Source organism: Cottoperca gobio, chromosome 13, assembly GCF_900634415.1.
Source record: "Cottoperca gobio chromosome 13, fCotGob3.1, whole genome shotgun sequence".
NCBI classification, from domain to species: domain Eukaryota; kingdom Metazoa; phylum Chordata; class Actinopteri; order Perciformes; family Bovichtidae; genus Cottoperca; species Cottoperca gobio.
In genome coordinates this window covers 6,997,658-7,021,644 of record NC_041367.1, presented here as the reverse complement: position 1 = coordinate 7,021,644, position 23,987 = coordinate 6,997,658, and the positions used below count along the sequence as shown (strand labels likewise).

Below are 23,987 nucleotides of genomic sequence, written 5' to 3'. Positions count from 1 at the left end.
AATCAATCAGTAGTTGAGTGAATGGCCCTCACAGTGGCCCTTTGAGGGATAGAGAAGTGTTTAGGGCCTCTAATCCAGAGCTTCCACTGACTCCAGCGCAGCTCAGGGCTCATCCAGGCAGGAGTTATTTCAACACTCTGCCCTGTCATAGCTCCATGTGCAGACTTAACTCTTCCCTTACTACTTATTATGATCATGATTCAGTTTCAGAGAACAGAATGTATTGTTCTTTTTGAAATAATCACAATCAGATTAATGTCTTTTAACATAAAGCCGGCGTTTTACTACAAATAAAGCTAAAAGCCTCTTGTCTCAAAGAGGCAGTCCATTGATTTTACAAATGACGTTCAGTGTATTCCTCATAAGGATTACTACACAGCCTGTGAAAATAGTTGTAGACTGTTTCTTAAAATAGATTAACAATGTTGCATTATGGGAAATACACGATCCAGTGTTTTTGGATCTTGAGACCCATTTTAGGGATTAAGAATCAGGATATTTTAGCCTCTGTTAATTGATTATTTTTCTTAATGTACACTTTGTGAGTCCCCTAATTTATAAAAAAGTGCAATACTAAATTATGTGGTAAATTAAGTAAGTCTTAAATGGAATTCTTTATTGCAATGAAATGGTGACACATTCGGCTATATTTAGTGGTAACGGTTGCTTCCTGCACTGGTACTATGCGAATACTCTCAAAACCACCTGGAAGTATACACTATCCTCAAATTTCATGACCACAACATGGTTCAATGCGGCGCAGGGCAAAAGGTTGAGGGGAAAGGCGAGAAAAGAGAGGAAAAGTAAAGGTAAAAAATGTAAAGGAAACAAACTAACCTATCTGACAGTCCATCTGTCTCTCTCTCTCTCTCTCTCCTCTCTCTCTCTCTCTCTCTCTCTCTCTCTCTCTCTCTCTCCCTCTCTCTCTCATCTGTAGAAGCTGCTGGTTGGGGATTTCCCTCATGAGTTAGATGTGGACGAGATGGAGGAAGACGTCCCGAAACGCAAGAACCGTACCAAAGGACGGGTAAGACATCAAGGACATTCCCTGATTCATCTCCTTTTTCCCTGGTCATTTTAAACTGGACTAACAAGCCGTAACAGAACTTGCTTGGTTGTCAGTGTAGAAGAGTCAAGCTAGGAAAACCAAAGTCTGCAGACTTGACCCAGACCAACCTTCAGAGTCAAACTGTGATGTGAAAGTTCAGTGTCCTGCCTGTCTGTCACAGAGCATAAGGATTTCTGATTTGCATTACACTATAAAATGACAGCCCTTAAGTTCTTCTGATTTACACTTAGATGGAATCTAAGAGCCCTGTGTTGCTGGAGTCAAATGAATATTACAAGGATTAAATGAAAAGCTTCCATTCCAATAAATACATGGAGAAATTGTAGGTTTCATTTATTGTATTTAATATAGTGAGTTTGACATCTTTGTATTCCTAAATCTGTAGTAAAATATCATCTGACAAACCAACACTTATTACAGATAATAAATGCAATTGGATTCAGAGATTTAAATCATGCTGGGACAACCCTTTTTTATTTTTTTCCCCTATAACTTTGATTAGATCAGACTCTTTTTGGGCGTCCTATGGGAAGATAATCAAGTGTTAACAATGTATTCTGAAAATCATCACACGCATACACATGCTCACACACAGACACCAGGGTTGCTAATTGGAGCTGTTGCTCCCCTGCTAAGTGTCATCAGCCCCCTCCTGCTGGAAGTGGAGCTTTACACTGAGAGCAGATGATTAGAATGCAAACGTGTGTGTGTGTGTGTGTGTGTGTGTGTGTGTGTGTGTGTGTGTGTGTGTGTGTGTCTGTGAAGTGTGCTGTTACGCTCTTTTTTATTGCATATGTGTGACTATGCAGGACTTGTGTGACAAGTGTGGAAGTTCAAACTTTTTGTTTTCTATCTTATGTGTGATTCTGCATGTGGCTGTCTGAGTTCACACAAGTGTGTGTGTATGTGGCTGTCTGAGTTCACACAAGTGTGTGTGTATGTGGTTGTGCTCTCTGCAGGCCTACGGTGTCGGGGGCATGAGGAAGAGACAAGAGCCGTCTGCCATTGAAGACAGAGACAAGCCTTACGTCTGTGACAGTGAGCGTTGCAACTTTATTTCTTTGTTGCTTCTTCACTGTTTCTCCTTACTATTTTATTCTTAACTTACACTTGTAAGACTTGTAAAAACTAATTGTATACACTGTTTGTGTGTGTGTGTTACAGTCTGTGGAAAGCGCTATAAGAACCGCCCAGGGCTGAGTTACCATTATACTCACACACACCTGGCAGATGAGGAGGGGGAAGAAGACTCGGAGCGACACACGCTACCCTTCCAGCGCAAGAACAACCACAAGCGTAAGTTTGCTGTCCAGTTCTCATCCATTATTTACTTCATGTGAGTTTTTGGTTTTTAGCAGTTTCAGGATCATTTCAACATTTCTTAAAGGGAGGGCTTGGCATGTTTGAAGTAGGGTTGTATAAGGTACTTATCCATAGTCAGTGTATTACCTACAGCAGATAGCAGATGGCATGCCCCAGAGTATCAGCACAGAAGCTAAACAATGCACTGCTGTGAATGGGGGGGCAAGAGCAAAACTTATTTTAGCCACTTTAAAAAAGGCCCACCCAAAAAAAAAAACGAAATCACTTTAAGTGTAACGTATATTTAGAGTATTTTCACGGCTTTACCTTGCCGTCAGACAGCACTTTCCGACAGGGTAGTGAAGCCATTATATCCATCTATTCTCTCCTCAAAGCCACCAGACTCAAAAGCAGTAATTTTACCTTGCAGGACACAGTGGTTGCTGGTCTACCGCTGCCTCGATAACATTTTTGTTTGTGTTCTTTTGTGACTTTGGTGATTTCAAACTACCTTTGAACACCAAAGTCACACAATAACAGAAACAAACTGATTGAGGCAGCGGTAGCTACTTCTGTGTTATGTATGTGTTAGTTAAAATGACTGTTTTTGTCAAAGGAGTCTGCTGGTTTTGAAGAGAGAAGCGATAACGGCTTCAGTTCCCTTTTGGAAAGGTAAAGTGAGAATATGTTCTAAATATAGTGTACGCTTAAACTGATATTGATTTTTCTAGGTGGACCTTTTTTTAGGTGGCTAAAATAAGTTTAGCTGCTGCTCCTGTCCACATCCGTATGCTTAGCTTTTATATTTGTACTCCACTCTGTCTAAAAGCTGGGGGTTTGCTGATCCCCATATGCTGTATGCAATACACTGACTTGGATAAGTACCTCATACAACCCCACTTCAAAACAACTGAACTATCCCTTTAATAATCAGAATATTATCAAGCGCTATTGATCGCCCTGGAGTTCCTCCTGCAGCATTATAGACAGTTACAGTGCTGACTGAGCCAAATCCAGAGTGTGCACTAGTGTGGTTGAAGGATACGATTTCTCCCAGTGGAGTTCTTAGTTTAGCTGACTTCATCAGCTCTCACTTATTCCCTTTTCAGCCTGACACAGTGATGCGGGTGAAAACTGTGGTCACCAAATGGATCCAAATGGGTCACCAGGCTTCTTGACACAACTCTTGACTTGGGTTAAACAAGGGTCAAGCGTTGGCTTTGGTGAACAGGCTAAAAGTCTAAAAATGAAGGAGAAAATCTGAGTTTATGCAGCTACAGTTGCAGATGGGAGCTTCTAGCAGAGACAGTGACAACAACAATAAACCCCAATATTAATGAGGACAAACAGGGCTCAAACATGCATTGAGTAGACCTGCATCATGTGCGCGTCTCCTACATTAATATGCGTTTTACTCTATTGGAAGCTGATTGCCACACTTCTGCTTGTTGTTCCATGTCAATACCTAGAATATGACACAAGGCTAACTTAGCCCAAGGGTAATTTTACTTTTCTCTCTCTCTCTCTCTCTCTCTCTCTCTCTCTCTCTCTCTCTCCATCTCTCTCTCTCTCTCTCTCTCTCTCTCTCTCTCTCTCTCTCTCTCTCTCTCTCTCTCTCTCTCTCTCTCTCTCTCTCTCTCTCTCTCTCTCTCTCTCTCTCTATTATAATAATTATACCAAATTATTGTTAAAATAAATAATGTTTTTCAAAAATGTAAGTTATTATGTCTGAAAATACACATTACAGTAACATGAATCTGAAATCTGAATATTATTAGCAAAGATAAATCCGCCTCTAAATCCTCCCATGTAATAGTTTTGTCTCACTGTTCCCCTCGAATCCTTGTGCGATGTCGTGAGCTAGCTAACCTATGCTAAATTACTGTTAGCTACGTATTATCATTTTAATAGCTTAGTAGGCTATTGTTTGCACCATAAAAAGGTATGTTTACACATTGCACTTTAATTATGCAACTCAATTTCAAAGGAGAGAATGTGAAAGAGCAAAGTAGACAGTACAAACTGAAACGAGCACATAAATTAGATCAATAGCATAAGTGTTTAGTTTATTTAATAAAAGAGAACCTGTGAATGTGAAAAGTGAGTTGTGAATATAAAATATATATGTTTTTAATATTTTGAGAAAAAAAAAACACCTTGAATTTCAGGCGGGGCGCGGGGCCCTGTTGGCGGGGCGGGCGCGGGGCTCTGTTGGCGGGGCGCAGCGCCCCTCCAAGACAATGGTAGGGGAAACACGTGACGTGTTCCTCTAGAGGCGATAGTGAGTCACTGTAGTAAGTCTGCCTTCAGTACAGCGAGAAGAAGCATAGCTGCCTGAACATGGATGTATTGTTCCTGACTCGCTTGTAAATATTACAGCCATGTTCCGTCTCTGTTTTATAGTTTGTTTATTGGATTACATTCAAAGTGGCAGAAACTGAGAAAACCACCCGCACCACCTCACAGCTGCCAGGAGTCTGTTTCGCCGAGCGTACAGCTGTCGGCAGCCCCGGGAAACGGTGTAGCTTCAGTTAGCAGTTAGCTCGAGTTCAGCCCACAGCACCGGGGAACTGCAGACTCCCTGCTGCTGCTGTTACACAGGTCCAGCAGCCCGCTGTGACTGTAGGGTTTGGGGCTTGTTCTCGCTGAGCTCAAGTCTCTTCGACCACTGACGGAGGCTCCATGTGACGGAGGCTCCATGTGACGGCTCTACTGACCTCTCCCCCCCCCCCCCCCCGGAGGGCTGCTCTCCTGGCTGCGGCACCACCGGGAAGATGAGACGAATATGCGGGTCGTGTTCTAGTTTCTGCCACTTTGGATTTAGTCCAAGAAACAAACTGACTTAACGTTACACGGACTACAGCCCCGGTTAGCATTAGTGCCCCAGTAAACACAGATGATCAGCCCCACGTGAAGATTATAAAACAGTTTCAGGAGTTTGGTCGATTTTGGTATTCTTGCCCGCTGACTGACTGACAGGCATTACACAGGAGTAAACACACAATATAAAGAATACATTAGAATACAATAAATATGCCATACTACTACAATATGTACATTAGAGATTGTATGGACACAGTTTAGAGGGGAAATACTGCCCCCTGTTTCTTTGGAGCAGGTGGCTCAGAATTACACGTTGAACCTTTAACGTAACACTTCAGACAGTTTCAACAGCTGCTGCACAAATACATCATCTCAATGAGGGAACAAAAATCTCTTCAATCAACACTCATCAGCTCTAAATAACTGTCAGTGAACAAACACCAGTCGTACACTCTGGAAAATTACCATCACACTCTACTGCTGTGTACATTTCAATTTACAGCACACAGTATGGCTGCAGCTATCAACGGCTTAATGACTATCCATTAATGCACTGGTCCTGAATATCATGAGGTAGTAATGAAGACCCACGGTATTGCTTGCTAATGTCTCCGGCACTTCTTGCCAGGCAGTGTAGGTATGCATGTAGATTGCACAAAGTCAGGGGCACAGATGTTTTTGGCATGGCGTGGCATATCATATCTTAATACAATCAAAAAACAGGTACTTTTAGCCATGCTGGACTAAAATAACTTAACAACTATAAGATGGATTGCCATTACATTTTGTACAGACATTCATTGTCCCCAGAGGATGAATCCTAATGACTTTGGTGATCCCCTGACTTTTCATCTAGTGCCACCATGAAGTTCAAATTCATGAGTAAAAGGTCTTCAAACTATTGGATTGGATAAATCATTCCCCCAATTTGCAATTTGTTCAGTACTTTGATTTACTATATGAACAAATACTGACAAAACAAATGACAGCCTCTGCAGCACTTTGTTGTTAGTGCTAATTAGCAAATGTTAGCATGGTACATCATCTCAATGAGGGAACAAACAGCTCTTCAATCAACGCTCATCAGCTCCAAATAACTGTCAGTGAACAAACACCATACACTCTGGGAAATTACAATCACACTATACATTTATATTTCAGATGTACATATATGCCTCTCAGAGCCACTAGCATGGCTGGAGACTTTTGTCTTGATTAGGATAAATATATGTTATCATGCAATTTACAATCACAATAATAGATCATTATCACAGATGATCAGTGTTGTTGCGGTGTAGGCATCATAGGGAGTATACACGTGAGTTTATCCCATCCTGAAGGCCCCGCACAGTGTCAACGTTCAGTTCCAACGCAGCATGTCGCGTGTCCAGGCAGAAAGTACGGCTGTTGAGGTTGTAGTGTAACATATTCGACTATCATGCAGGAGACAGTCCTGCAACGTGTGTGTGCCTTTTTATTAACTGTAACCACAACTTTTCTCTCACGTTAACAAGGTGTTTTTTGTTCTTTAACCCTAATCATACTTTTAACATAGTTGATTTGCCATACTCACAATCTTTCCCTGACTTTAAACATACTGTAACCAGTGTGCAGCTACTGAAGAAAGCAAGAATTCAGAAAACATTTGCATTAAATGTAATCATCCAATATCAACAGTCTCTGGCGATGGGGTTTGAAGGCCCACACGGTGCATGGAGACTGCCATCGCCTTTTCAAGGAAGAGCACAATTTGCAAAGTTATTATTGTATTGAAGTTAAACATTTTGAAGTTTTGCGTCCTCTATTGATGATGGCTCCGTTCCAGTTGGGTGCTCCAATAATGTATAACAACCATTTCTTGGCACTACGTGGAACAATTTAATGTAATGTGGCGACTATAAATATTATTACTTACACCTGCGTTGGACAAGTTATAATGGCCATCATGAAAAATGTCTCATGTACATCTGGCTCAGGGACATTTACTCCCACTGAATATTGGTCACATCATTCCCTATGGGACTTTTGGCTTATATTTAATAAGATGAACTGCAGGAAGTAAGAGTTATTGAGTTTTGGCAGACTTCCTAAAGCTGTAAAGGGGCCGAGTGCAAAACCTGGAGGGGACCAGGTTTGTGCAGGCATTTAAATAGTAGAGCACAATTGTCCAAAATCGCTTGAGCAGTAAAAAGCGTTAAATGGTAGTGTCCACTGTATATACCAGTACTGCGGGCATCCCAAGATTGCACTTAGCGGAAGGCTACAAAGGTTCTGCTACATCTATCAAGGGTTCCATAAGAAAGCAATAAATGCCAGTGAACAACAAGTAAAGCAAATATTTAGGTTTCTATGAACAGGTCATGAATCAAACCTCAAGCCTCCCTTCCTGTCAGCTGCAGCATCTACACTAACCAAATTGCTTGCCGTCTTGGTTTCTTGTAGCTATTTATTTTCACCCCAAGGGCCAGTTTTCTATCAGTGTGTGGTTTTTGTTCTGTGTTATCTTCTGTCTGCGTGTTTTGTCTGCTTTTGAGCACTTATTTTAAGGACAATAGTATGCATTTATCCTGCGGGAGACTGACTGGGTTTTGGTCAGTAATCGTTAGTAAAATGGCAACAGTTATTCACACTCAAAAAAAGCAAGAGAAATAGCTGTGGACATTTGAAAAGAGAGTGCAGACAATTCATCCACTGTCTTTGTTCCTCCCGGTCTTAAAACAAGCAATTTGCTCAGAATAGAATGCAGATAAACACACAAAAACATACAGATCCACATTATCTGTGTATGCTGCACTACAACAATGTCCACACTGAAACTGTGCTGCCTCTCAGTTAATTGGCAGTGTGTGTTTTTAAATTGGCCTGTCTGACGATAAGGCTGGCCCAGTATTTGTGTGCAATTGTGTGTGTGTGTTTGTGTGTGTGGCCATGCTGCAGTCTTGGGTCTCTCCAGTGGAGGAGAGCAGGAGAGACAGCATTTGAATCGTTTAATATCCCCCATCACTCCCTCCCAAACAGTCAGTAATCACACACACACACACACACGCACACGCACGGACACACACACAGACACACACACACACACACACACACACACACACACACACACACACACACACACAGACAACCATGCACACAGCCTCAGAAAATGCAATCTTCTCTGCTGAAATGAAAAAGGAAGCTTAGCCTTTTGGCTTGGTGTGTATGTGTGTGTCCACATGCACAAGTGCATTTGCAAGGCTCATACATGTGTGTGTGTGCATGAATTAATGTGTGTGTACGCCATTATAGCTTTCCCCAATTTGCTGAGTGTCATGGAGGAGACTCCACCACCCTCTACCCATTGCCACATATGTAATAATATTAACATAGGTCCCCCGAATGAGAGCAACCCTGCATGCATAATTCATGGTAACTTCTGGCTCAAAATGCTGTCTAGACGCTATAGTATGTACATGTACATCCACTACACAAGTGTGAGCTGAAAAATATCACCCAAACTATGCAACTCCATCTTTTCTGAACCTCATGCAGCTCCATTCTCTCTCTGTTTTTTCATCAGTGTGATAAATGAGAGATTATTCCATCAGGAGATGAGATTTTCCTTCCCTCTCTTTAGCTTTGTCCATCTTTCACCACTTCTCCTCTTCGCCTTTAGCTCTGCATCCTCATGTAACCCTCCTCTCCCATCCCTCTCTGCTTCTCTTCTCTCCTGCTTTGCTTCATTCATCATCCAGCTTTGGGTTTCCTTTTTAATTTATTTCTTTGTTTTGTGTCTACACTCCCCCTGATCATCTCCACCAGAATCAACCACCAATACTAAACCCCCCCCCCGTATATCTGGATCCCAGCTGATATACTATTTACTTAAAATGAGCAGTGGCATTAAAATTCATGACTGCGCCACATACTATGTTTTTTTTTTTTATACTCTCTTCCAAACAGAAGGTTGGAGGTGGAGAGGGAAGGCGGGGGGGAGGAAGGGAGAGTTGGATATGGGGTGGGGGCTCCTTTGGCATTGATGTGATGGTAGGAGGGATGCGAAGGGGGGAAACGAAGAAGAAGAGGAGGAGGAGGAGAAGTGGATGAATAAGGGGGATGTTTACTTTAGAGGTCGGCCCTGCAGTGTCCACCTGAAAATTGGTTTTGTGGGTATGGAGAGAGAGAGAGAGAGAGAGAGAGAGAGAGAGAGAGAGAGAGAGAGAGAGAGAGAGAGAGAGAGAGACAGAGAGACAGAGAGAGAGAGAGAGAGAGAGAGAGAGAGAGAGGGAGAGGTAAGTTTGTGAAAGAGGTAAATGAGAAAGTGAAATAGCAGGGATAAGATAAATAGATTGCAACAAGGACACAAACTGAACGAAACAACAACTGTGAATGAATGAGAGAGAGAGGGGGGGAGAGAGAGGGAGAAAGAGTGAGAGAGAGAGAAAGAGAGAGAGAGAGAGACAGAGAGAGAGAGAGAGAGAGAGAGAGAGAGGCAAAGAAGGGAGAGGGAGAATGATGGGGGGGTAGTTGTCATTAAATCCCCCCTCTCAAATCAGAACTGAGATTCAGAGGCCACTTTATCTGGACGGACAGACGGTCCTACAGTGTGGAGCAGCAGGGACACTGAGTGTGTGTGTGCCTGAATGTGTGTTTAAAAATGCACACAACACACACATGTATGTGCATTTCTTTTGGGCGTGTGTGTGTGTGTGTGTGTGTGTGTGTGTGTGTGTGTGTGTGTGTGTGTGTGTATGCCTGTTTGTGCTTCTGTGTGCCATCGAGCCGTGTGAATGCGCTGTTTGGGCAATCATGCCCAACTTTGAGCATGTGTGTGTGTGTGTGTGTGTGTGTGTGTGACATGTAATTGAGCCCTTTGAAGGTCAGCATCCCTCTGTTCCTACTCACCATTGTTGGTTGTTGTGGGTTTTTTTTTTTCCCTCTCCAGTTTTTTCCTTGTGTCTCAAAATGGCCTCCCTGTCCTCCTCCCGCTGTCTGCAGACAGAGGAGTGAAGGACACATTTTGATCAACCAACATCAATATAAAACAACGCTGAGAACCTAAAATGGCCACTCCCCTGTGTCTATTGTCACTCCATATGTGCACCATTGCCCCGGTTTTTGTGTCTCTCTCTCTTCATCTATTTGTTTTTCTCTTGATTTGGAGTGTGGTAAGATTCTGGCTCTTTAGTGTATTGCCTCAGCTATTGCATTGTCGTTTATAGCCGTGTCACTGGGCACTTACAGATGCGTTTCTCTCCTAGGACTATTCTTTGTCAGTTCAATGGGTGTTGGAAGATGTTAAGTCTCTGCCTCTAAAGTTGTTTGCCTCCAAAACTTTCAAAACCCCCAAACTCTGACTGTGATTTCTGAGGATAGAGTGGAGTTAAGTATTCAAATTGGTTTGTGTGATAAGTTAAGTCAACGCTCTTAAGCGTAAGTTAAGTTAGGAGCTTTAAGTTTTTATCTTTGCTCTCAAGTGTAATATCAAAGATCAATTTTAAAGTGCAATCAATTTTGAAAATTGCCCAAAATGCCCATGTTTAATGAGTCTCCTTTTAAACTTCTTTCCAATGGGCTCCAGTGGTGTGTACAAAGAGATGTAATTGAATGTTAATGAGCATTTGTTTGCCTAAATTGCCCATCATTTGTCTGTGTGTGCATGTGCACAGCAGCAACAGGAAAACTGACTTTGTGTTTCACATTCAGGGGAAAACATTCTTAAGATTCTTTTGAAATAAATTGTATTTTTCGTCCAGTTGTCGACCGGTGCAGACAGATTAACTCTTTGTTCTTTTACTTTTACGTTTTCCACGTTAAGAAACAGAAGTACAGAGCATGCAGTGCTTTTCTGGATGTCTTCTGAACTTTTCACGTACACCGGCATTCCTCCTCAGCTTTTGATTGGTTGATTGTTGCCGCTACTGCACGGCACAGGAAAGGAAGGGAGAATCGGCTGTTGCCTAGCAATCCGGTTGCCATAGATACCGCCAGGGCTCCCTCCTAAAGAGTACACTGTTATGTACATTGAAAAGAGAGAGAGAGAGAGAGAGAGAGGGGGGGGGGGGGAGGTATGGAGAGAATAGAAAAGGGGAAGAAGAGAGCAGACAGAAAGAGAGAAGAAGAATGGAAGAAGTTGAAGTATAGGAGAGAGAAGGAGCGGAGGGGGCACAGAGGAGTTCATTAAGAATAACATAAAGAATAGGGGGATAGAGAGAAAACAGACAAAGGCAGAAGCAGAGCGAGAAGCAGAGAGTTATACAAAAAAAAAAATCTCTTCATGATTCATCATATAGATTCCCCCAGACAATTGGAGTGGTGAAGGCAGAGTAATATCGGAGTCTGCTTCATTTGGTATTCTGTCTTAACATGTGGTGCTGTGGCTTGCCGGCTGGTTGTTTTGTGTTACTCACTTGTCTTGGCTATGTTTGGATAAGCTCCCACACCACCACAACCCTACTCACCACCAATACCACTCCACACCCCAAATCCACCCTCACCCACCATCCATCTCGTCTGCTTGTTGTCTGTGTCACTGTCTGTGAGTGTAAAAGAGGAGAGGAGGACATGAGAATCAACAGTTTTATATATGCTGGATTCATGAATAATTTCTACTCTAATACAAAATGTCCATATGTGAATTTACATAATGCAATTGTGATTTAAATCGTGAAAAATGATCAATTTTGTCGTCTAAACTGAGATTACAGTGCCGTTTTTTGGGTAAAATCCTCTGGTGCACAAAACGATCCCTTTTACAATTCTGGTTTGTTTGGAATAAAATGCTAATTAGTAGTTAGCACAAGCAGCGATAGCCACTGCATGACTGAACACACAAAGGAAACTGCACCACCTACAGAAACTCAAACTCCCCATTTCAGTGCCAAAACGGCACAAATGATGGGATGCAGATTTCCCCTTTAAATGTCTTTTTGTAAAATTCTCCTTTGTACGCTCTTGTTATGTTTTAGGCCAGCTGGTCATTTTTGACACATGACAGTACAGGGCTGACGCACAGTATAGTGGACCATGTGAGATTGGGCACAATGCAAACAGGATTTCACAGTCACATTCCCAGCCGGTTCTCTCAATGGAACAAAATAGGATTAATTATTTGCATTTTAACTCTTCATCGACAGGGACACAAGCCTGCATTGGCTAAGTGGCTCTTTTTAAGTGTGTGCAAATGTGAATACTCGTGCACAAAGTATGCACACACATAGGAGTGGGCTGTGTGTATTTGTGTCAATGTGTGATTTCTTTAAATGCATGATTTATGGGGGAGTAAGTGTGTCTGTGTGCGCGTGTGTGATATATTGGCATGTGTGTCTATTCGCTAAATGTGCACATATCTGCAGACTGCAGAGTCTGACGTACTGTGGGTGAGTATGTGTGTGTCTCTGTTTCTGCAGGTCAGTGTGATTACAAAGCAGCTATAGATCAAGTTTTATTATGCACCAAAACTGCCTCTGTCCTCTTTACTTTGCAATGTCATCCCTGCACACAAGCTCACATTGCACACACGCACGGACACACACACACACACACACACACACACACACACACACACACACACACACACGCACACAAATGCATGCATCCAGACCCACAATGCACTGGGAGTTACGCAACCTGCTGACTGGACATGAGTGAGTGAAAGTAGTACTTCAGTGTGTGTGTGTGTTTGTGTGTGCGTGTAAGGGTTAGGGGTGGGGTAGGTTTGGAGGGTGCAGGAATGGAATAGGAGCAGAAATGGGGGAAAATAGAGCATGGCACTGGTGCAGGAATTAGTGTGACAACAGATGGATTGCAGGAAAGAGTTCAAATTTCCTCGTTGAGAGTAAAGCAGAGGGAAGAAAAAAATAGAGACCAAATAAGGAAAAGGAAGCAAAAAGATGAAGCACAATGAAGCGCAGAGAAGAGATCGAATCAGAGGCAGAGAAGAGAGCCGCAGCAATAATGAGAACGCATGAAAGTGAAAAGAGGAAGAGGATGGGAGAAAGAGTGAGAGAGAGAGAGAGAGAGAGAGAGAGAGAGAGAGAGAGAGAGAGAGAGAGAGAGAGAGGAAGCCGGTGACTTTTCATCTGTGACTGACGGTTTCCATCTGACTGCATCTCTGCCTCCTTGGCTGCATAAAAAAACCTGCAGATGTCATCTTGAGCATTTGGGCTTTTGTGTCTGTGTGAATGTACATGTGTGTGCTTTTAATAAGTCTGTATTCTTCTGTTTCTGGTTAATATATGTTCAAATGAATTTTTGTGACTTGTAATTATGTGTGTGTGTGTGTGTGTGTGTGTGTGTGTGTGTGTGTGTGTGTGTGTGTGACTGTGACTGTGACTGTGACTGTGGCTGGACGAGGGTTACAGAGAGCAAGTGGGGGATGGGACTAAAACTGGGCGGCAAAAGTTATTATGTAAAGGCAGGTTGTAAATCTTTGAGTGTATGTGTGTGTGTGTGTATGTGTGTGTGTGTGTGTGTGTGTGTACTCTAGGCTACTGTACGTGTGTGGTTGTGGGTGTTTTCATCTGTGTGTGTGTGAGTGTGTGTGTGCTCTCATTGTGTTTGTGTGTGCGTGCGCTACTCCTGAGAGGCTCTCCTCATTAAGCAGTGAGGCGACAGGAGTGCAGAGTGTGTGTTTTCACACACCGCTGCTCCGATACAACGGGAGCCACTTTTTTCGACTCTCTTTCTTCTCTCCTCTTTGTGCTTCCTCATCTTCCTGTTCTTCCCCCTCTTTTTCTCTTTCCCCTTTTGCCTCATTCGCTCTTGAAGACCTTCCCTGCCTCGTCTTCATTCTCTTCTTTCTCCAACTTTGCATCTCTTCATCCTCACCCCTTCCTCCCGTCTACAACTGTGGTACTGTGTTTGTTGCCTTTGGTAATTATGAAGAACAGAAAGTGAAAACACTCAACAGTCGCTTGTTAATCCAAACATCAGCCTTGTTTAATCACCTTTTGTTTGTGTGATAATGGGAAACTTGTGTTTGTTTGTTACTTCTATGTGTATCGACACAATTAAATCACCTAAATCTAAATCTGTCAAGCAAATGTCGTGCAAATTGTTGATATGCTTTCATTTGCTTTCAAACCAAGGAGCAGGCAGAGAGACAGAGAAGTGAGAAAAACATATGCAAACAATATTTTTAGATTTAAAGTGGAAGAGAAAGTGAGAAGTCAACAGGTAGGCCTGTTTGTTTGCGTGTGGGTGGTGGCAGAGGTAATTCTTCTTGGATGGAAGCACTAAGTTGATGAGGCTTCCACTGCGGCCGGCCAGAGGATGAGTTCATTGACCAACCAGAGTCGGGTATTTGACTATATTTGTACCTGGAATATTGATCTGGTCACATCTTCTACTCCTGTACTTTCTCACAGTCATGTTGTCACGCTCCTTTTCTTGATTACACACTGTAAGCAATATTCTTCTTACCCAGGTCACCATTATTCACATAATCTTTAAATAAAATTATTCTCACAAAGGGTTGTGATAAGTTCACTTATTTCCATTGCAGTCCAATTGTTTCTCTTATTGTGAAAACTACTCTGCTACTCTGTCACTTTCTAATGAAGACCATGTTTCATTCTCCGACTTATTAAAGCCAAATAGACCATTAAAAAAACCCTTTGAATTATCTGTAAAATGCATCGACGCAAAGTGTCTAAACTCATGAAATGTGGACGTTTTGGTCACACACAGTGACATAGGCTATCTAGTGCTAAGTGTCAGTGCAATGATTACAAAAAGTTAATTATTCCATTAATCTATGAAGAAGATATATAATCTGAATGATTGACGTGTAGAAGATACATCAAACGAAAAAAAACAACAAAATGATTTAAAAGAAATGGAGAAACAAAAGTTTCTCATTCACGAAAAACAAGATTTATCTCATTTTAACCAGCAACATTTTAAATGCATGTTTTAAAAAAAAAAAAATTGCTTTGTATTTAATGAATACATAAATTACGCATAAAACTAAATAAAATAAAGTGAGAAATGAAAGAATGTACAATTATTTTGTGAGAAGAGAGACTTCAATTGAAACAGGAGCAGGGCAAGACACGGTTCAAAGAGCGAAATAACAACGCAAGGTAACGAAGGAGCAGCATGGAGGAGGAAGGAAGAGAAAATGAGTCAGGGGGAGAGAGAAATTATAAGCAGAAAGGGAGGAAGGATTGGGACGGGTAGGTGTTGTGGGGGGGAGGGTGGGTGGGTGAGGAGCATTTGAGGATTCATCTCTTGCTGGATAATTCCCAGGAGGATCTCTCTCCAACACTTGAAAGCTGTGAAGTGTGCGGTTCTGCTCATACTCCTCCTGGTAATTGGAAGAGGAGCGGAGGGGAGGGAGGGGAGGGAGGGAGTGAGAGAGGAGAGGGAGAGGAGGGTCAGGTAAAGGAGGGAGACTTGGAGGTAAGAAAAGAAAGAGAGAGGTTTGGAGCAGGGTGACTAAAGAAGGTAAAGATTTAGAGACAGAGAGGAAAAGGAGGAGAGGTAAAACGTAGGGGTTCGGATGAAGAGAAAGAAAAAAGAACCACCTGACGTGCAATCTTCCTTTCTTCAACCTGGCTTATATCTGTTTTATTTTCGCTCATTAGCTCACTCCTCTTTATTCTCTCTCTATCACTGTCCTCACCCCTCCCTCCCTTTGCCGGCGATGGCGTGTCTGTGGTTGCAGGCGGCTTCTGAAACATGGCCGCAGGCGTTTAATCATTGATGGAGTTTTTTCCTCCATGCAGGCAGGCCAGCGGGCAGCTCCGACTCACTCACATGCGTCAGGACCTGCTGATTCACTCTCTGGGGCATACACACACACACACACACACACACACACACACGCGTGTGCGCACACAGGCACGACTACAAAGACAAACAGAGATGCACACGCACACACCTAGACACAGATAAAATGTAGCCTGAATGTGTGTGGCTACCAACATGTGTGCCTGTCTAGTTTATCCCACCAGGGATTGTGAGGCCCAATCAGCAGCAGTGAGCCCAAATAAAAGCAGCAAAGATAAAAGCAATTTATTTGACCAGAACAAGAAGACAAAAACGTGTTTGCATTGGCTCCAGGGCTGCACGCCACATATGTCTCTGCAGCTTTATACGTCCTTCTGCTACGATCAGTAAACATCTGGCTACTGTTGATCTTTAAAAAGTAAATACATTGTATGTTCATTGTTCAAGTCTTTATCTACAGCATTCTTTTCCTCATTCATATGGAGCAGGACTTCTTCATACAGGTTCAAGTCTTTGTTTTTGACCAAATGTCTGCAAAACAAATGACATTCCCATCAGCCTCAGTTGTACTTTGTTTAGTGCTAATTGGCAATGTTAGCATGCTAACATGCTAAACTAAGAGGGTGAACGTGGTAAACGTGTCCGAAATGACTCCCTGCACTTAATCCACTCAACAGTGAGCAGCAAGCGCCTAACTATGCGCTTGAAAAGTGAAGCTAACGCGGAAGCGCCTTGAACCGGCGTTATTTCTAATGGCCACCAGGGGGCGACTCCACTGGTTGCAAAGAGAAGTCTGAATGTGTAGAAGTCTATCAGAAAATGACCCAACCTCTCACTCGATTTATTACCTCAGTAAACATTTTACTGACAAGTTTAGACGATATAGACGATAAGGCAAGGTATGCTTTAGGGGCGTGGCTATCTTGTGATTGACAGGTTTTTTCCACAGTGCTGTCCTGGTCTGGGTGTTTTCAAGAGAGTGACGGTCAAAATGGCGAACTCGAGGCTTCAAAACTGTAGTCCACAAACCAATAGGTGGCATCATGGTGACTACCTCCACTTCTTACATACAGTCTATGGTGAACAGCAAATTCAGATTTCACAGCACTGCTAACTGTAGACTCTGAACCTAAAATTATAGGGACGTCATTTTGGGATGTGTTGAAGACATACATTATATACATTTTGAATGAAAGTCAAATGTTGCACTAATTCAATGGTACTGGGCATATACAAGTTTGATTGACAGGAGAATTTGAAGACAATTATTGGAAATAAATTCTGTATTCTGTTTATTTTGACCATAATGTACTACTGCTACTACGCTATAATAATGACAACAACCTCCTTCTGATGTGCTTTTGCACAATTCAATATCATCGCAGCATGTCAGCGATAAAAATATAAAAAAACTACACTGACTTCCTGATTATTTTGAATAAAGGGGGAAGAAAATAGGCCAGGAAATAACTGCCTAACCCTCGCCAGCACACAGGTCTGATGATGTGCAGGTGTTATTTCTATAATGAAACTCTCAATTTGAAAAAGCTGACACCAGCAAGATCTCATATAATCACTAGAAAAGGAGATTACTGAGAATTATGAGGATGGGACCATCTGTGTCGAAATAATAAATTGTGAATTCCCGGTACTACAGTGTTTGTCTGTAGCCATGGTCAAGACAACCGTCTCAGTTCAGTACATCCACCATTTAAAAAAAGAATAATCTTACACCCAGTAAATTTGTGTACATGGTAACGAGTATAAGTACATTTGATTATTATTTCTTTTGATGCTGATACAGTGTCTCCACCTTGGTGCTCATCATTGCACCACATATGAAAGTGCACAGCACAGCAGTAAAGTCCTATGCAGTTACATTCTCACTATAGATGACAGCCTCTTGCTTTATTTTTTTCTGCTCAGCACACTCCTGTTGAATTCTTTAGTAGCAGGTACAGTTTATTATTTCCCTCCCCTCCCCTGTATTCTGTCTGTCTGTCTCTCATCCTGATCAGAGTTTCTTTTATTATTTTATTTCTCAGAGGATTAAAGCCAGACTCTGTGAAGTAGAAACCCAATCTCTCTCACTCCTCCTTCTCTTCTCACCCTCTTTTCTACCAAATCCACCCTCCACTCACCCCCCTCCCCTTCCGGCCAAACAAGACTCCACCCCTGAAATGGATGAATTAAGGACCTCTCTCTCTGTCTCTCATATGGACGCGCACACAATAACACCTACAGCACTGTCTGTCTGCGTGCCAGTGTCTTTTGTTTTTCTGCAGGAGGAATGGCTTTCTGTGCATGCCTACTACATACTGTATGTATGTGTGAGTGTGTACCTGTGTAATCCACTCTATTTTATTCACTGTTGCTCTGACCTGCCTGGTGAGTCATTGTGAAGGACCCATCCAGTGCATTACATCTTAGAGAAGAAAGCGCACATACAAAATAGTCTGCAGTGGTTATGTGATTGCTTCCATTAAAGTGATTATGCAATCAACAGCAGTTAGACTGGCAGGAGGCAGACAGGCAGGCAGACAGACAGTCAGACAGAAGGATGGGGGGGTAGACGTGGAATGCATGCACGCAGCACTCGGGCAGGCAGGGGGAATTTCTCTCTTGTTAATAATCATTATGAAATGGCTTCACGTGGAGCACTTGCCTCTCTGCTCAGCATGACGGCAGGTCTGTCCCCGCAAAATCCCTTACGCACACACACACACACACACACACTCACACTCACACTCTCGTGTTTCTTTGGTTCCTCCTCTTTTATCTCCTCCTCCACTCCTGAAAATATTTACCTGACACCAGGGGCTTCCAGCAGACGTCCGTCTCTGTGCCTCCCCATCTCCCACTCGGGTGAGCCGGGAGTCCCAGGCTCCAGCGCAGGCCTACACCAGTGCTTGTTTTTACCAAAGCAAACAGATGGAAAAGGAGAAAGAGGTAGAGAGAGCGCTGTGCTGTGGGATGGTGCGCAGTGTGGACTAACATGGTGAATTATGGACCTCCTTCTTCTTTTATTCCTTCTTCTCTTCTTATTCTTCTTCTTCTTTTTAGTTCTTCTCTCTTCTTCTTCTTCTTCTTCTTCTTTGTTTTACCTTTTACCTCTGATCATTCACTGTTCAGTCATAATACTCTGTTAAAGATCGTAGACCAGACAGAGCACAGTAACTCGCTTTTCTTAGTCTGCACACGCATTTTTAGTAAAGAATAGAGAGACAAGAGAAAGAGCAGAGCGAGAGAGCGAGAGAGAGAAGAGAGAAAGAGAAAGAGAAAGAGAGGAGGAAGATGAAACGACGAAAGAAAGAAACGAGAAAGAGAAATGAGAAAGAGAGAGAGAAGAGATGAAAGAGAGAAAGGAGAAGAGAGCAGAGAAAGAGAGAGAAGAGAGAGAGAGAGAAGGAGAGAGAGAAAAGAGATAGAGAAAGAGAAAGAGAGAGAAAGAGAGAGAGAAAGAGAGGAGAGAGAGAGAAAAGAGAGAGGGACAGGAGAGAGAGAGAGAGAAAGAGAGAAGAGAGAGAGAGAAAGAGAGAGAGAAAGGAAAAAGAAAGAGAGAGAAAGAGAAAGAGAAGAGAAAGAGAAAGAGAGAAAGAGAGAGAGAAGCGAAAGAGAGAAAAGAGAAAGAGAGAGAGAAAGAGAGAGAAGAGAGAGAGAGAGAAAGAGAGAAAGAGAAGAGAGAGAGAGAGACGCGAGCTGCGAGCTGTTTCTACGCACCTCCCTCTGATGATGATTTTTAAACGGTAGCTTTATGTTGTTGTTGTTGTTTTATAGCCTTTCTGACGCTATCGCATGATTAAATCAATACATTTTGTTTTATAAAAAAAAAAAAAAGCCCCCCTCCTTATTTGTAGCAGCCCCCTCAGTCACTTTGTCCTGTAGCCTGGCTTGGGTATTGAAATCCAAAAGTTCTGTAACTACTAAATACTCATACACCAGTACTAGAAGCCTATGTCTGTTTCAATGCATATGTCCCCCTGCTCCTCCACGTGAACTTATGGCCCCCCTTTTTCAAATGCATTCTGCGGTCCATGACTCAGTCGACGATGTTGTTTATTTCTCAGAACACTTCGGTGAAGGCCGCTCTCTTGATCTTACTTTTATCGTCTTCCCCTCTCCACTTTATAGATATTGATACAGCTCTGTCACTCCAGGGCAACATTTCCCAACACTGACTTATGAGTTTACACTCTGCTCTTCATCCCCTTTTTTCTGAGAGCCCAGACAGGAGTAAACTGAAGTCCCATTTTTCCTTACCAGCTTCTCTTTTCTTTTTCTTCCTCCAGCCAAGAAAGCACCGGACGGCTCAGTGATCGCCAACGGCTACTGCGACTTCTGCCTCGGAGGCTCAAAGAAGACTGGCTGTCCTGAAGACCTTATCTCCTGTGCAGACTGTGGACGCTCAGGTAGGGCACCGCTGAAGGGGATGATTGGCAGGAGGAAGGCCGTACTCTGTTGATGCACAATTGTGTGTTTTATTTGTTGAGTATAGATTTCGTATTTACAATATAAATAAATGCAAGTTTCGATTCCTGTTACGCTTAAAGTGGATGGACCATACCAGTGTTTTTTTGTTATAGCTCATCTACAACAAATCATGTACAGTACTCTTAACCTTTTTAAAAGACATTTGCTGTAATGTTTTGCATTTTGAGGTATTTTCTCACCTTCCAAGCAACTAGTGGCTTAAACTTTCACTAAAATTTGAAAATCAATTTGCAGAGACTTAAAACTGATACCAGATAGCCATTTGTCTAAAACTATGGTGGCCATGAAGGACAAAATACATGTGGTGAAAACATACACGTTATTGTAGGTTCTTCACATAAAAAATAGACATTCATTACAAATGCTAACTCACAAATGTTAGCTAACAAGGTAGCATCACCTCAAACTATATGTGTCTTTTAGCAATTAACTTAACACTAACCTACATATCTGTTCAAATAGAGGTGTTACTTCACTGTGATGTTTTGCCTTTTCATCAGTGATTCTCTGCAAGTTGATTTTCCTTCTGTATGGAAAGGAGAAAGGCTGCCTGAAAGGTAGAAAATACTTTAAAACTTCTTAAACGGTATACCATGCTGTGGAAGACGGTGGCTATAATGTACAATGTACTAAAACTCTTCTCTGCAAGAAGACTCATTCCTCACACACACTGATTGAGAGGTGTAAAAGTGCCAGGAATTTAAATCCACTTTAAAAACCTTATTTTGAAAGCATGAACCCCTGATATTTAAATGCTTCTCCATTTACAATATAATACATTTCTCATGAGTGATAATACTATAAACATAGTTGGGATTTTGTAAAGGTTTGTACAATACCACAAATATCAAATAGATAAATCACATGAGATACAATTTTAGATATTTAACAAATTGCATGTAGCTCCCAGTATATGCAATAAATATGATGATACATACTCTTTCAATAAAATGTCATTTTGGTGTGACCTTTTTGTCTGACCAAAAACACAAAATTGTTTAGAATGTTGTCTGCAGCACACCTCTCAATCCTGGCTTGTTGTACAACAACCTACTTTACAATTGTGATATTATAAACCATTGTCTATTTCTTCTTTTTGAGACCGTGTCCCATGTGCTGCAAGGAGCCCAGATGAGTTTGTGAGATAATGGTCTCCTTTATGTATTGTGGTTGTGAAGAGCCAACGGTAAATCTTACCAGAGTAGAGTTCAAGTATGATTAAATATGGTTGTATCATAATTTTCCCATTATAAATCCCTTTGTTTTGGTTTTGTGGGCTGTGCTTGTATATTCTGGTTATATGTTTACAAAGATTGGTTTATGGTGCAGAATTTGTGTACTTATAACTTGATTGCATGTACTGTATACATATTTTTCTCCATATGTTTTTTTTTTTTTATCTGAAAAATAAAAAAGCAGAACTAAAAAGATGTATGTGATTTGTAGTAAATGGGCTGCAGCATGCAAAACATTGGTATGGTCCTCTTCTTTATAACCACTCACAAAGTAAATAAATGAAGGTCGGGGAGCGGGGATGACTTAACAATAATTCTATTGTCGTGTGATCATGTAACAGTATGTACGAGGAAAAATAAGTAAAATTAATATAATTATGTTAAATGGTAGAGAAATGCACTACAACGGAAAAAGACAATTTATTTTCATGTTACATCTTTGTAACGACTTGTATTGAAATTCCAACAATTTTGGTAGTTCTACAGATCAAATCAAAAGTATGATTATGGTATGGGAATTTGTCTGAAATTATTTAAATTAAATGTATTTTGCTAAATGTTCAAATTTTACCACAATTCTTTATGCCTAGTGTATATACAGGAACAAATGTTTTCCCCAAAAAACCTTTCAGTTATCTAAAGTAATGTCATGTTCACATCTGTCACACACCACTTCTGATTTCCCCTTCAAATATAAATAAATCACCTGTGTGAGGCAAACTCACTGACGGAGAGATAGAATAGGTAGATGATGGATGACTGTCCTCAAAATACAGAAAGCGATGGTGAAAATCTTTGTGTGGGTGTGTGCTTGTGTGTGTGTGTGTGTGTGTGTGTGTGTGTGTGTGTGTGTGTGTGTGTGTGTGTGTGTGCACTCAGGCCACCCGTCCTGTCTGCAGTTCACAGTGAACATGACGGCTGCGGTGAGGACTTATCGCTGGCAGTGCATCGAGTGCAAGTCCTGCAGTCTGTGTGGCACCTCTGAGAACGACGTAGGATCTCACTTTTTACTACATGTTAACTCTGAACACATGTGGCAACACACACACACACACGCACACACACGCGCGCACACACACACACACACGCACACACACACGCGCGCACACACACACTGTAGTGCATAATACTGGAATAACGTATAACCATTGCATGAATTCAGGTTTTATACAGTATTTTATAGGTAGAACAAATTTAGGAGACACTAATACTGAAGGAGTCCATTTTTTTAACCGTGATACAGGAGCTCATTTAGATTCACTAGCTTGCTTACAGACGGGATTGCATGAAAGTTTGATCCCTCTGGCTGAAGGTTGACCACTGGGATATGCTGTTGCCCAATTAGTCCCACTGGGATGAAACCGATTTAAACCCATGAGAGAATTTCAAAGATACATAGACGTCAACCTGGAATAAATGCTGCTTTTTTTTTTTTAACTGACATTTGTATTCAGATAAACTGTATTACAGACTATAAAGTCACAGTGCAGGTTATTATTGTTTCTTGCCTTAAGAGAGTAAAGAAGTATTTCTGTGAAGGGAAGTTCTCATCTTTTACCCCCCCTAAAAGAAGTCAGCAGTGTTTCAAATAGAAAATTGGATTTAAAACCCAAACCAAACCAAAGTTTATCAAACCTCAGCCCTTTGATTTATATTCATACAAATGCATATCTTCAAGTACTATACATATTACATTCTTGCTTCTTTCATATCTGTCCGCACAAAATAACTTTTGTTTACGTGAATATTCTCCTCTGTTCCAGGACCAACTGTTGTTCTGTGATGATTGTGACAGAGGCTACCACATGTACTGTCTGAGCCCTCCCATGTCTGAACCACCAGAGGGTATGTATAACAATTAGAAGAACGCAAGCATCATAACCAAGACATACTGCAGACCTGGAGTTCTTAAAAGTGTTCATATCAGGGACTTCTGAACCTTTATTTGGTCAGACTGATTCAGAAGCTCTGCATCCTGAGAACATCTTTGTTTGTACAGAATTGTGTAACTGTCTGTACTGTAGGTGGGGTCGGAGCATGACACCTGTGGTCAAAACAAGTCACTTTAGGTTTTGAAAATATAACAAACATTTTACTCTCAGGATTCATTATGAATCTGCATCTTTTTTTAAAAATATTTGATTAATTATTTGATTAATATTCTATTTTATGTGTATTTATATTGTTTATGTGCATTTTTATATTAAGAGTTTGCTGTTTGTTTACTGTTTCATTTATTTTAAAACAAAATCTTAAGCTAGTTTGTGGGAACATCTAGTCCGTAATTGTCCTGAAAGCGTGGCTATCACCACAGACACGGAGCAGGTACATCTATTCAAATTAAACTCATT

General features: G+C 41.6%; 1 protein-coding gene across 2 annotated transcripts in view; it reads left to right on the top strand.

The window, feature by feature from the left end:
• Positions 1–23,987, top strand: part of dpf1 (double PHD fingers 1) — a 44,095-nt gene that overhangs the window by 14,813 nt on the left and 5,295 nt on the right. For both annotated transcript variants that reach the window (XM_029446569.1, XM_029446570.1), the window contains exons 6-11: positions 938–1,027; positions 2,029–2,107; positions 2,234–2,365; positions 20,200–20,319; positions 22,516–22,628; positions 23,400–23,481. In XM_029446569.1, coding sequence (XP_029302429.1) covers positions 938–1,027; positions 2,029–2,107; positions 2,234–2,365; positions 20,200–20,319; positions 22,516–22,628; positions 23,400–23,481 — 616 coding nt within the window. The remainder of the gene's footprint in view (positions 1–937; positions 1,028–2,028; positions 2,108–2,233; positions 2,366–20,199; positions 20,320–22,515; positions 22,629–23,399; positions 23,482–23,987) is intronic.